Below are 13,707 nucleotides of genomic sequence, written 5' to 3' on the forward strand. Positions count from 1 at the left end.
GAAGTGCGAGTCATCGCCTGGTGCGGCCATAGGAGGAGGTTGTGGAGCACCGAGGCTACGTATATGGGAATAAGTCTCATGCATTCAGAAGACCTCTTCTAACTGACCACAAAATGGGACCAGGGTAGAATGTTCTAGAAAATCAGTACAGCGAAGATTATATGCGTCCCACGCAGGGCTATCAGCGGCCCGTTGCCGTATCAAGAAGCCTCGGGCTGAATTGATTCGGACTCGCTGGCCATTGTTGGCAAACGAGTAACGAAGAAGACGGTCACCATCCATCTAACTCCTAACTAAATGTGAGTGTCACTTAGGTGAACGTATACGCTGCTGTGTGACAGAAGCATGATCTTTTGTGAAGTGTTGTTGTCTACAATGTGACGGCAAACCCTCGTGTTACCTTGTCGTTAAACACAAACACCGGCGGAGTTCCATGATGACATTTACCAAGTGAGCTAGGGAGGAAGCTAACATTGTAGCTAGTTTCTGAATGCGATAGCTGTATGTTGATTAAAAGCTAACATTACCTTAGTTGACGCTAGCTGGTTAGCTTGTCGACCTTCGCTTTGTAACGTTATATGACAAGCTCACGCTAATGTTAATCGTTATGATTTAATATCATACCTTACGATTTATAATGGGTGAGCTAATTGTTTTTATTTTTTCCGTTCTGTGCATTTTTGAAGTTATGAGCTCACCAGCAAGCTATCCAGATGTCCTCTCGATAGCTCTTAACGTAAATTAAGCCGGTCTGTGAGCTAACGTTAACGTCCATTAGATCACCATACTAGCTTAGGCTAGCTCGCAAGAGAAAATAGCCTTGACAACGGTGCCAATATGTATGTAGCCCAATATTATTATTTTCTAGGGTAACACAACGCTAGCAACATTAGCCTGAAGGGTTTAGTTAATTGTCCTTTAAATTCAGCCTGATCAGTTGAGAATGCTAAAGTTATCTGAACGTAAACTTCGGTGTGAAGGTAATATTAATATTTGCTAAATGGCCTAAAGCAGGTATCTAAGTTAACGCTATTATTATAAAGTGATTTAAGATCTACGTTAACGTTACTGGTTTATCAGGTGTGATTTGTGCAAAACATGGCTTTTTGACCAGAACACATTCGTGAAACGTGTAAATGTACTGTCCACCAAATGTAAAAGGTAAAGTAACCTTTATACCAGCCACGTTATTAACTAGGTTACTTTGTTTGACCAGGATAGTGGCTCTGTGTGTGCTCACTTTTTTGTCCAGTTGAGTTAAATTAGGTGTAAGTCAAATATGTGCTCAAATGTGGTTGTTCTTTGTCACTGTTTATGTCTCGTGTAAGCATGGACGTACTTGATTTTGCCCTTGTGTGTCACTTGTCAACGCTGCGAGACATTTAACAGTTCTTAGCAATATGAGTTGCCTACATATTTTTCATCAATTGGAGATGCGTTTAATGCACGAGGTTTACATGTAGTATGAATTTACGTTAATTGTAACAATCTTTCTCACCACTGTCATCGCGTAACTGCAGCTCCTCCTGATTCTGTTCTGGGAGTGTTCTGACCCAAAACGCCGCCAAGATAGCTGGACCAAGTAGGAAGCGACACAGCTCAGAACCAGACCCCAGCGGCAGCGGCGGGAGCGGGAGTGAGGCGGGCGACGGACGGCCAGTCCGTGGAAAGTGGCTGAAAATGGCCAGCAGCAGCAGCAATAACACGGGAGAGACTGGTCGCAGGCGGTCCCAGCGCGGTGCGGATGACACTGGCAGCACCAGCAAAAAGAAGCAGAAGGACCGGGCCAACCAGGAGAGCAGAGAGGCCAAGCGCACCGCTGCAGGCGCCATGAATACAGAGATCAAGAAAGGTGAGCAGACTTTGTCTAGTGAATGTATCAGAATGCATAGGAAGCTACTCTGGCAGTTTTGCGGGGCTTACTTGTCTAGTTTTCAAGATGATCTGAATGTATGTCAATAATGTGACTTTTCCTGCTTGCCATTGCCGTGAGAAAATCTATTCTCCAGGTTAAGTTGGTTCAGTGGGTTGATTATAAGTGATAATTTACTTTTTTTAACACAAGCACTACCCTATAAATCCACTTTGTCTGCTAGGCTGCATTTAGATTTCTAAATCAACTCCTTTGTCAGTCCCACTTCTACTTTCAGACGTGTTTTCTTGTTTGTGAAGCCTGGAGTCTATTGATTGGCATTCTCTCTGCAGTAGCACCCAGGGATCGATACTGTCTTTAGAGACCAAACTCTGAGAAGGCACAGGCCCATCAATTTCCCCCAGTGTGTTGTGGCTGAGGGCTATGCAGTTAAATGCCTTTCATGGAGATCAGGTCATGCAGTCTTTGATGGCGCTGTCTGTTTTGATATACAGCCTCTCCGGTGAAATCTGTGGCCAGCAGCAAAGAGCTCCGTTTTAAGATTAGAGCTTATTTGAGCTTCATCTGAAACGAGGCGTAAAATGTTAGTCTCTTTGTGGGTCAGCTGTCCTTCGCTTGGACTGCTATAACATGAACCCAGTGAGCCGAAAAACAACTTTGGAAAGTTCTGTGTCCTATTTTTGTTTTTGCTTTATCTGACGGTGTGTTAGATCATTTATTAACACATGGGTTCTGTGCACACACTATTTCATAAGTGAATGTTCCCTCTGAAGTGTACAGTGGTGTAAACCTACTGTAATATCCTGTCTGGATCACCTCCAGACCAAAGTCCTGAGGGTAGGAGCGAATGCCGTGGTTTGAGCAGGTGCACTGCAGCACAACACAGCACAGTTTACCTACTTAGCCTCTCAGGTACTCAGTTTGTGAGAAGAGACTTAGGAAGTTGTTCCTCACTGTTAAGCGTGTGTGTGTGTTAGGGCTGGGCGATATGGAAAAAAACATATATCACGATATGGATTATTTTATATCACGATAGCGATATGTATCACGATATGCCCTCTTGCTTTACTGGATAGGGGTGTACTTAAAAGTGTGATCCATCACGACCTGTACCACAATTACGCAGATTGTACTGAACGTTTCCATTGAATCTTTAAATAGTAAGATTAAAACAAAGTGCATGACATTTAGTCCAGTGCTTGTGACTTTTAGTGGTTCTTTAATGTAGGCCTACTTTCAGAAGATAAATCAAGTTTAATTTAATTAAAACACTTTCTTTTCAATGTTTGTTCATATGCTATAGCAATAATGATGAGAAAAACATTTTCTTATATGGCCACGTATAAAAATAAGAAAATTAAGAAGTTGGCCATTACACATACGCCCCATTGACCGCTTCAGCCCGTTGGTGCAACAGTGAAGATGGTCCTGTAAACAAACGCAAGTAAACGATGGAGCTGCGTTTTATCTGGATAAAAAGCATATTAGCGTTTACATTTCCCAACCAATTTCATTTTTATCTTCAAGGGTTTATGATCTACGTGGAGTACCAAAAAAAACCTCCATGCTACTTAGAATCTAGATAGTTAAGCTATAAACGCCAAAGACATATACACATATGCTATGTCTATGATAATCGCTGCTAGATGCTCACTGTTCTTGTGCTCCCACAGCTCCTTCACTTTTGAAATGCTGAAAAGAAATCTAAACTAACGAAATAGTGCATCTTAAACTACAACTATTTGACCATCATTGAGAAAAATGGAACAGAATCTGCTAATAAATGCCTATACTCGTATTATACGGCTCTCCAAAATGTTCAAAAAAGTTCCGTTGATTTGAATGGGCCACCCCAGCATTTGCACGTCTGTAATGTCTTGATTTTCACTGCTGCAATAAAGTAATGACGCTGTCATTAGCAATGGGTGTCGATGCCCAATTGTATAACAGCGGCTGTGGTAACAGTTACACCTTCCTGCAGCGCGTCCATTATTCATTTTTTTTTTAAACCAGAATTAAATTTCGTGGGCTCTCACCGTCAATCATGTCGCAAGCGTATGATGCAAAGCAGCGTAATGTAAAGCGGTGTCGTGTCGCAAAACCACGTTCTCTAAAATGTATCTTAATATTCTTTTTTTACAGTTGTATAAACTTAGAGTTTGCATAATAAGAAAAGCAAAATGTTATATTAGGATGTGAAATTGTATTAAAATGTATATTAGCTGTAATAGTGAAAAAATAAGTTTATCACGATAGAAACGATAGAGGAGAAAGGTCACGATAGACACGTTTCTATCGTCCTCACGATATATATCGTCATATCGCCCAGCCCTAGTGTGTGTGTGTGTGTGTGTGTGTGATATAAGTGATTCACTGTGCGATCGTGATCGGATCGTACATCAGGCATATGTACACTTGTTTTAATATAAATGTGTAGTCTTGACTGAAATAGAATTGCTTATGTTGACATTAGGCTCATACATTTAAACAAAGATTCTAATGGTTATGGTGGGGGTCATTTCAAGTGCTACAGTATGCTTATGATTAGTCCCACTGCTGTAGGTTTTAAGGTTGCTACGGCCTCCTGTGCTGTTTCCTCAAACATGGAAAAGTGAAAGTGAAACTGCTAATTACTGATGTCATTGTTTAGCTATGGCACAGCACCCTAATTGTTTTGCAAGAACAACAAGGCTTGTACAAAAGAAGATTACACTGAAGACTGAAGTTGCTGCTTGTGCAATTCTTTGTTTTGCCATGTTTGGTCCCTTAATCTTTTACATTGTTATCAATTTAATTTCTAGATAATATTTGTTGTGTTCAATGTGTTATTCAGGAAGTAACCTGATATCTAAATTAATTCGGGTAACTTAGTCAGCAGCTGTGTAACTGTGGTCCCTTTCTTTATAGGAGTTGTGCTCTTATGTCTGAGCTTTGAGAAATTAAGCTTGTGTTTATAATCCTGCTGTCCCATTGTGGTTTGACAGCATTATCTTTGCACGTTCAAGGCTTTGCTAGCGCCCCACCTCTGAACAGAAGAGCCTACAGAATATCATGCATAGGTCTGACACGCCTATGACCCCTGCACTCATTGTGTGTATGATGTAAATGCACGAGATGGGGAAATATCATCTTTTCCCTCCTGCCCTTGAGCCACTGCGTCTGCAGGGCTGGGAAGTTGGGGGACAGCATCCACCTGGCCAATTCAGTCAGCTCCTATTGTCATTGAGTTACACAGGTAAGCATCACCTACTGCATTCGGCAGGAATGAGTGAGTCATACAAGGGAAGAGGTAGAGTAGATTTTGGAAGTTGTTTGTTTGGAAGTGTGTCTGTTGCCCTGACCAAATATAGGTCATGCTCACTCTTATGTTGAGGTGGTATGAGTGTTTTCACTGTGTTTCAGGGTCCGTTGTATGCAGTTGTCTCTCTGGCTGCTGCAGTACTGTGCAGCTCAGGGAGGTGTTATATGAGCTGATGTGAATCTGGGCTGGCCTAGCAGACCAAGCCCTTTTGAAGGTCAGCGGATCAATTCGGTGGTGTTCTGTTCGACTTGACTCGGTTTACCACAGAGACTCGGTTCCGCTAAGCGTTTTACCCTCAGGTTTGAAGCTCTACACGAGCCACCCCACTCATCATGTCCTTGGTCATGTCCCCAAAGCTTGCCCATGCCCTGTCCCACAATTTGCCCTTCACTACTTACCTTGCAGGAAGCACTGTCATAACGCCCTCATTATACCTGTTTTCATGCAGTGTAACAAGAATGAATTGGGTTTCAAGTTCCTGCTTTGTGTCCATTTATTGAATCTTCTTTCTTTGCCAAGGCCTCCAGAACAAGCAGAACTAGCAGTCACATTGAGTGATCTAATAGCACGTTTTTCAGTCTGAATGTAAAACTGTTCATAATGTAGGTGTCTTTATCCATATAGGCTTCCTGATCACCTTATTGTTGCCAGCATGTGGAGCTACCAGCACCAGAGCCACATGAAAAAATCACTGCCCTGCACATTTACAGAGATACATTTATTTACTAAGCAGACAGTGACTTTGAGGTACAGATTTTCCTCAGTGTTTGTTTCAAACCCAAGACAAACCCATGACGTTGTCTCTACCAGCTGGGGCAGAGAAGCAGTACATGTGCAGCTCTCTGAAGATGGGTTCCAACTTGAGTGTGGAGTACTCTGGCACCTTAGCCGAGCTGTCTGCTTTGTTTGGTGTTTTCTAAGCCCTGTCCCAGTTTCTCCATAGCCGGCACACTGAGCCTTTTCCTCTATGAGGGTCGATGGATGTAGTCTCTGGAGAACTGTGTACTTGTTTACGCCCATACTCTGATTTACACTTACAGAACCATCATTTTACACACACTGTGTTGTGTACACCACACACACACACACACACACACACACACACACGTATACAAACACAAATACTTTTCTCATTTCTCTCGCTCGCACATGACGCACACACACACACACACACACACCGTACACACACACACACACACACACTGAGACACAAGTGCGTGCATGGTGGAGTTCTAAATGTGTTGCAAAGAGGCATGTGTGTGGAATATCGGTCATGTGTGCTGTTGCAGGCCATAACTCCAGCACCAAGCTGTGGGGTGTGGTGTGGAGCAGTAGACTCGATTCGCCTGTGACCTTTTCATAAAGCTGTGTAAGACGGAGGTGTGTGTGTGTGTGTGTGTGTGTGTGTGTGTGTGTGTGTGTGTGTGTGTGTGTGTGTGTGTGTGTGTGTGTGTGTGTGTGTGTGTGTGTGTGTGTGTGTGTGTGTGTGTGTGTGTGTGTGTGTGTGTGTGTGTGTGTGTGTGTGTGTGTGTGTGTGTGTGTGTGTGTGTGAGAGGGAGAGAGAGAGAGAGAGAAAGTGGCAAAGGAAAGGAGGGAGGGTGTGTGTGTGTGTGTTTTTAGGAGAGACGCTGTGTGTGTGTTTGTGACAACTGCAGAAGTGAAAATGATAGTAGGTTTAGAGGGACTCTGAAGCCTGATCTCACAGTTGCGTACGCACACATGAACTCTCACTCGCTAAAACCTACCCTCACTGGAACATGGTGGTGAGGTAGTGCTCAGATGAACAATCCCTGTTTTTTAAATATGAAAAAGAAAGGTAAAGTCGTCTCATTTGGTTTGGCCTCTGCTGTGTTAGTTAATGCTATTTGTGGCGTCTAAAGGGGCAATGTTACTCTTTTTATAACTCATTCGTCTGCTTCTTATCTTATGTTCTAGTTGTGATTCATGAGATTGGTAGTTGTTTTTGGCTGTACTGTAGTCTCTGCATGGACTGACCTATTTTAATATGTGTCTCTTGAGCAATGTTTTCTCCCTGGTTTAAATCTAAATTTGGAATGTTTATAATAAGAAATAAAATATGTTAGTATTTAGTAACATGTTTGTTAGACATGTTGAGGCACCACTGTGTTTACCAAACACACGTATAGTAAAGTGTCATAGTGCCCCACACACAGCCCCAACCCTCCCACAGGCAAAGCATTGTAAGTTACCACTACCACCTCTAGACTCGCATTCAATTTAATGGACACGCTTAACTTATTAGGGTTATCTTGGATTGTCAAGACTTAATGTTTTGTGAGTGCAAGCGCTCGCCAAAGAGTTCAAATGTAGGTTGTTGTTTTTGGGACAGTGTTGCTTACTGCAACAGTTACAGTAGTGAGTACCGATATGTTTTGGTCGTTTAACCATGTGGTCTGTGTTGGAGACTGTGTACATATATATATTTTTGGCATTTGATTTGACTTCTCATCTAACGGTGTCCTGTTCCCTGCTGGTTTGTCTAAAAGGGAGGGGAGGGGAGTTGGAGAAGTGGAGGGAAAAGAAAGATATTCTTTCGAAATTTCACATGCATTGACCACACATCCTGTAGAGACCACGTAAGCTGGCCTATTTAGCCTTCAATATTCGTAAACACGCAGCTTCTCCCAGTCAAGCTTTTCCACAGAAGTATTTCAAGAGGTGCTGTTCACTTAAATATGTTGTTTGAACCCAAAAACTGAATGATATGACTACTGCAATGAGACACATCGGTGCTGGTGTAAATATTAACATATCTACGAAATGTATTAGAATCTATATTTTATGGGTTAAAAATGGCTCAAAACGCCATCTACTGGCATAAATCAGCCCTTTACCTTGCAAAGCCAATGTTGATGTGAAGTTTACCAGGTACATATCTACATCATGACATTTTAACGCCTTCTAATCATTTCTATTTGCTGATTAAGACTTCACAGGAGTTTCTGCCATCTCTTGCATTTAAAAATTGAACGGTGTATATTTCAACAGTTAAAGTATATCAAACGCTGAGTTATTGCTAGCGGTGAAGAGTTAGAGTGGGGTTGTGCCGGGATATCCCCACTTTATTGAATCCCTCTTCAATCAGAAATCAATTGTTCAACCGTGTGTGTGTTTGCAGATGTGTTCATGGACTGGAAGCAGAACGCAGACGATGTGATCGTGAGGCTGCGCTGTGGGGCCGGGGTTCTGAAGACTGAGGACGTCAATGCTGCCTTCTCTGACACCGCCTGCATGGTCCGCTTCCCAGGTGAGCAACATCACACACACACACACACACACACACACACACACACACACACACACACACACACGGATAAGTGTGCTGTTTATTCTCTTCACTTATGTGCATTTAATAGTTCGTTAAATAGCCCAAATAAATGTAATGACAACAACAGGACGTGACAGGGCATCAGGACACATGGCCAGTGCTGTGAGTGAGAGGTGGTCAGGTTTGATGGGGGAACCTGTGTGTGTGTGTGTGTGTGTGAGTGTGAGAATGAGGGGTTAGTTTAAGCTGGCCAGTTGTGTTTTGTTTGTGTTCATGTCCATATAATGGCGTTAAGTACCTGACCCTTGTGCTCTGTCCCCAGATGGCTCCGAGTGGAGCTGTCACCTGCACTCTGAGATTGAGGGCTCGTGCAGTAAAGTGCTCTTCAAAGAGAAGGGCAGCATCCTACAGCTGGTAATGAACAAGAAGATCCCCTTCAACACCTGGCCCACTCTCACGGTGAGTCATTACACCATCACCACTGCATATTTATTGATGAACAGCATGGACTAGCATGTAGCTACCCTCAAGGGTTAAGTGTTTGTTTAATTCAACATGGGAGCAATCGATTTCCTTCTTGGTGGTCCAGGTTGTGAGTTTGATGCAAATGTAATGTTTTGCATAACTTTTTTGCAATTTAACTAACTTGGCATCTATTTCTATGTTTAAGTAAGAATCTTACTGCACACCAGGAATGACTGTGGCTGTATATTTTTTACTTTGTCACTGTACAGCGAAATAACATGGAGAATGAGCCAGTGAACATCAAGATGGACAACGGAAAAGAGCAGGTCATCAGCTCTACAGAGTTGCCCAAACCTTCCTCCCAGCCCGCCACAACTCCAGGGTCTGCTGAGCAGAAGTGCGGGAAGCCCGACCGCGGCACGAAACGCGGGATGAAGAACAAAACGGCGGCGGAGCGTCCAGAAGGTGGAGGGGCAAAACCGGCCGAGGGCGCGAAGCCAGGCCTGCCAAAGGCCGACGCGATCCCAGAGCACAGTGCCAAACGAACCGTTCGCACAACCAAATCCACCAAGCCCCCCTCCACCTCCGCCACAGCAGGGGCTGCCTCCGCGAGAGACCTCCAGCCTAAACACGCCGTCAACGGGAAACAGTTCAGCCCCACTCCCCTTGACGCCCCCATCTCAACCACAACAACCACCAGCACCACCACCACCACCACTACAACCACCAACACCAGGGACAACAGGGTAGCGACACCAGTCAGAGACCGCGAGCGGGCCCCTGTGCCAGCAGCAGTGACGGCCAACAGAAAGCCAGAATGCAAACCTCAGGTGAGGAACTCCAAAGACATCCTGACCTGGGATCGCATTACAGTGAATAATGACAACACTTCAATGGAGTGGTTTTATACGCCTAGCTTAAATGGTGAATCCAGTGGCTGAACTGTTGTTATACCTGAAGCATAATAAAAACGCCTTGCTCCCCATGATAACTTGGCACACTCGCATGTAAACGTTGTGGGCACGGTTTTGGTGCTGACCAAACTGTTAGTGGTGCAAAACACGCTCAGCAGTGTCTCTTTAATCACATGTTTGTAAATGTGCTATATGCGTGGCTTTAGTAATAATCTGTGTTATTATTGGCCCTTCAGGTTGAGAGACGAGAGCAGAAACCAGAGCAGTTAGCTGCCTCGGGGCCCAGGCTAGACCCGCACAGCTCTCCCGCTCCAGCACGGACCCCCAGCCCAGGCGGCACCCACGAGCCTGAGGGGCCCTCCAACGGCCTGGCCACACACGGAGGCCAGGGGGACAGGAACGTCAACCCTGTCCCAGAAAAAGAGACTGATGAACTCCTATGCGCCTCTAACACCCAACAATCCCAACCTTCGGGATCGGGAACAACCACACCAGCTACAGTCCTGAAGGACGACGACGACTCCTCCACGCCAAAAGCCGGAGTGGAGGAGGAGAAGAGGGACAAGTCAAAGGAGGAGCCTTCAGAGAAGGTTCAAGAGGAGGAGAAGGGTAAGCAGCAGGTCACAGCAAGCCGAGATAGAAGGTGGACAACAATGTTGCCTAAAACTTGAATCAGATTGGCTCAAATTTCTTTATGGTCTAGTAGTAATTTAAAAGTTGTAGAGACAAAAGCAAAGAGAAGGAATGAGTGGGGTAAATGTTGCGTTGAGTGCTTTCAGTAAACATGAAGATGTCACAGCATTGTTTATATATCTTGGTGTTTGTGATTCACTGTAACCAAATGCCTGGCCACTGTGAGACATCCCTGTGTTTCCTACATTAAATAACCTGTATCGTAAGATCAAGAGTGAACATGTGCATTCTTTCTTCAGCACCTGAACCCATGGTCAACCTAAAGTTGGTGAAAAACGACTCGTATGAGAAAGGGACGGACCTGATGGTGGTGAACGTGTACATGAAGGGCATCTGCAGGGAGACATCCAGAGTTCTCTTTAGGGAACAGGACTTCACACTCATCTTTCAAACCAGGTGAGCACACTTCAGACCTTTACAGACTTCAACAGTTAACTTACTTTAACAGTGCAAGTAATGGAAGTTCCACTGTATTGGAAATTCTAGTTATCAATTGCAATGACAGCAATGTCTCGGGTAATTTGCTTTGTTTAGGGGATCTCGTAAGAGATGCTACCAGACAGCAAAGTTCTTAACATCAGTGTTTAAATCGGATTTAACCTTGTTTCATCTCGCAATGTTTTACTGCAGCTATGTAACGACATAATGGACCAGGCTAGTTTATCTCTGGGTATGAATATTACAAAGTTCATCCAATAGGGGATCACTTTACTCTTTACACTTTATGTCTTCATGTTTTGTTTGTTTGTTTTTGTTTTTATAGCGACCCTAATTTTCTGCGCCTTCATTCTGACTGTGGACCAAATACTGTCTTCAAGTGGCAGGTCAAACTCAGGTAAGACAGACTCTCCCTTCCTGCTTCAGTCTGGCAGGACTACACTGTTTTCTCTCTCATGTTCCCAATGTTGGTAATTCCTCTGGAGTGTGACAAGCTCAGCTCTGTGTTTGGAAGACCGGGCTGGGATTTGCCCCGAGCTTGTCCGCAGCCTCTAGGCAAAGCGAAAGCTACATTTAGTGTGTGTGTGTGTGTGTGTGTGTGTGCGCGTTTGGTGTCCACAGGAACTTGATCCAGCCCGAGCAGTCCAGCTATGCCTTCACCCCGTCCCGCATCGACATCACGCTGAAGAAGAGGCACAGCCAGCGCTGGGGGGGTCTGGAGGCCCCCGCCACACAAGGTCTGCTGCCAGGCTTCTACTTGGCCTGTCTCATTAAACACACACGCACACACACACACAAACTGCAGATTCAACACACAGACTCATATGCTAGTGTAAGCCTTATAAATATTCACATCCATACTCCATGACTATTCATGCTGGTTCCAGGAAGGCCAGCAGGTGTATGTGTTCTTTTGTACTAAATGTGTTTTACACTTTGTACAAGAAAGGTATTATTAAGAAGTGGTTGGAGGTCTGTCAGTGTCCTGTGTAAATATATATATACAAAGAAAAGTAGAGAGGTGCACAAGTACAGTGGGATTCTGCCACTCCACTATTCTACCAATCCGGCATTGTGGGTGTACGCTTGTGAGTAGGGCAGTTTGCTTGTGTTTACATGCTAAATGTAGGCCACTGCGGTACTGGAATGCAATGGCCGAGCGAGAGCCAGTAACTTAATATGGATACCAGTCAGTCTCCCTCCCTGTGCCCCAGTGTGTGTGACTAGTTACGTGCCCAGAGCTGAGTGGTGTCCCTGACTGCTCTATTGCCTTGCTTCAGGACAAACTTCACACACACACACACACACACACTCTCACAAACACACACACAAATGCAAATGTGTGAATGCAGTGTCCCAAGTGCTTTTCTTTCACTTGAAGTATGGCCGCCTGAGATCATAAAGTAAAGATTTGGCTTCTTCTAGACTTGAGTTCTCCTCTGGTCTTCTCTTGCCACCAGCTCTTTTAGCCCTTCCCCCTTAGCCTCTAACCTCAAGCTCCATGCTCCTCTGTTTAAGGTGCAGTGGGGGGCGCCAAAGTTGCTGTGCCCTCCGGCCCTTCCTCTCTTGACAAAAGCCAGCCAGGGAGCAGCCAGCACGCTCTGCCCGCCAAAGAAGAGCCTCGGGCGGGAGAAGAGAAGCCCAAGCCCCCCAGGACGTCGGAGGATGGGGGTCTGGACACCGTTACCCAGCGTACTGTCTCAGAACACGTCCCCATCAAGCAAGAATCCACGGTAAGAGGAAGATTACGGAACAGCTGGATTGTAGGTTTGGGTCTCAAATGGTTTTGAATCGCTTTGTACCGACGGAACCCTACATCTGTGTTAGTTCATCCGAATCAGTTTATTAAACAGATCAAGGAAACGATGCAACAAATGAGGGACTGGTTGTTAGTGGATTTTCGTATACTGCCTTCATCTGTGTGTACAGATCAGAGAAAAGAATCAGATCTACCATGGATGGCATGGTGGGGATTAGGGTTGAACTAAGAGCCCTGGAGGAGAAAAGGATTGGCAACACTCAAAAATGTCAAACAGTTGCACTACAAGTTAACATCCGTGTGTGTGTGGGTGGGTGTGTGTGTATACACAAACCCACATACTAGAGTTAACTTGTAGGATAAAAGCATCTACTAAATGCTGTCATTTGCATGCCAATTGAGTACCCAACAAGGAATGGATCAACCTTGGACGACCTTCACAGGACCCTAGATCTCATTTGGTGACGGTGAATGAGGGGGATGCGGCAGGATGGGCCTGGCAGCTTGTACATCTGCTGTGCTCCTCCGCTTATCAGCGTGTGTAGATAAGGGAGAGGAGGCAGAGGGGGCCTGCAGCTTGTCTGGCACTGCCTGGTACAGACACTGCCAAAGGTCACCGCTCTGCTTTCCCGGGAGCTTGTATGCTAGTTAATGTCTGCTGCTGGGAATCACGCTGTCAGACTGAGAATGCACAGAGGAAGACGGTCATCTACCTGGAGAGTGTGCAGGACCTCTCTTAATTAAAACAGGCATCCGCCCCAGAACCTAATGTGCATAATCAGAGCCTGAACTGAAGCTAAGGTTCAGCTGTCTGTGCTTATTTACCCATCTAATATGACATTGGTCTTTACCTAATCCATACTGTCCGGATATGTGATTTGGTTTTATGATTTCTATACACCAAACCAAAGCACAGCATTCACTGTTTAATTAGTGGAGCTTCATGGAAGTCTGTTGATTTTAAAACCTTTCGAA

The 13,707-nt window shown here is 44.7% G+C and overlaps 1 protein-coding gene across 5 annotated transcripts in view; it reads left to right on the forward strand.

Annotated features, from left to right (window-relative positions):
- Window positions 1-13,707, forward strand: part of usp19 (ubiquitin specific peptidase 19) — a 28,580-nt gene continuing 14,873 nt past the window's right edge. For 3 of the 5 annotated variants that reach the window (XM_080854040.1, XM_080854038.1, XM_080854036.1), the window contains exons 1-10: window positions 1-299; window positions 1,521-1,852; window positions 8,314-8,442; window positions 8,786-8,922; window positions 9,198-9,758; window positions 10,079-10,451; window positions 10,775-10,931; window positions 11,299-11,370; window positions 11,595-11,710; window positions 12,492-12,706. In XM_080854040.1, coding sequence (XP_080710166.1) covers window positions 1,681-1,852; window positions 8,314-8,442; window positions 8,786-8,922; window positions 9,198-9,758; window positions 10,079-10,451; window positions 10,775-10,931; window positions 11,299-11,370; window positions 11,595-11,710; window positions 12,492-12,706 — 1,932 coding nt within the window. In that variant the 5' untranslated portion in view covers window positions 1-299; window positions 1,521-1,680. Of the gene's footprint in view, window positions 300-1,520; window positions 1,853-6,854; window positions 6,991-8,313; window positions 8,443-8,785; window positions 8,923-9,197; window positions 9,759-10,078; window positions 10,452-10,774; window positions 10,932-11,298; window positions 11,371-11,594; window positions 11,711-12,491; window positions 12,707-13,707 lie in introns of those variants that run through there. The other 2 variants (XM_080854037.1, XM_080854039.1) reach the window with 2 other exon arrangements.

The sequence above is a fragment of the Sprattus sprattus genome (genome assembly GCF_963457725.1).
Source record: "Sprattus sprattus genome assembly, chromosome: 16".
In the NCBI taxonomy this organism is placed as follows: Eukaryota; Metazoa; Chordata; class Actinopteri; order Clupeiformes; family Clupeidae; genus Sprattus; species Sprattus sprattus.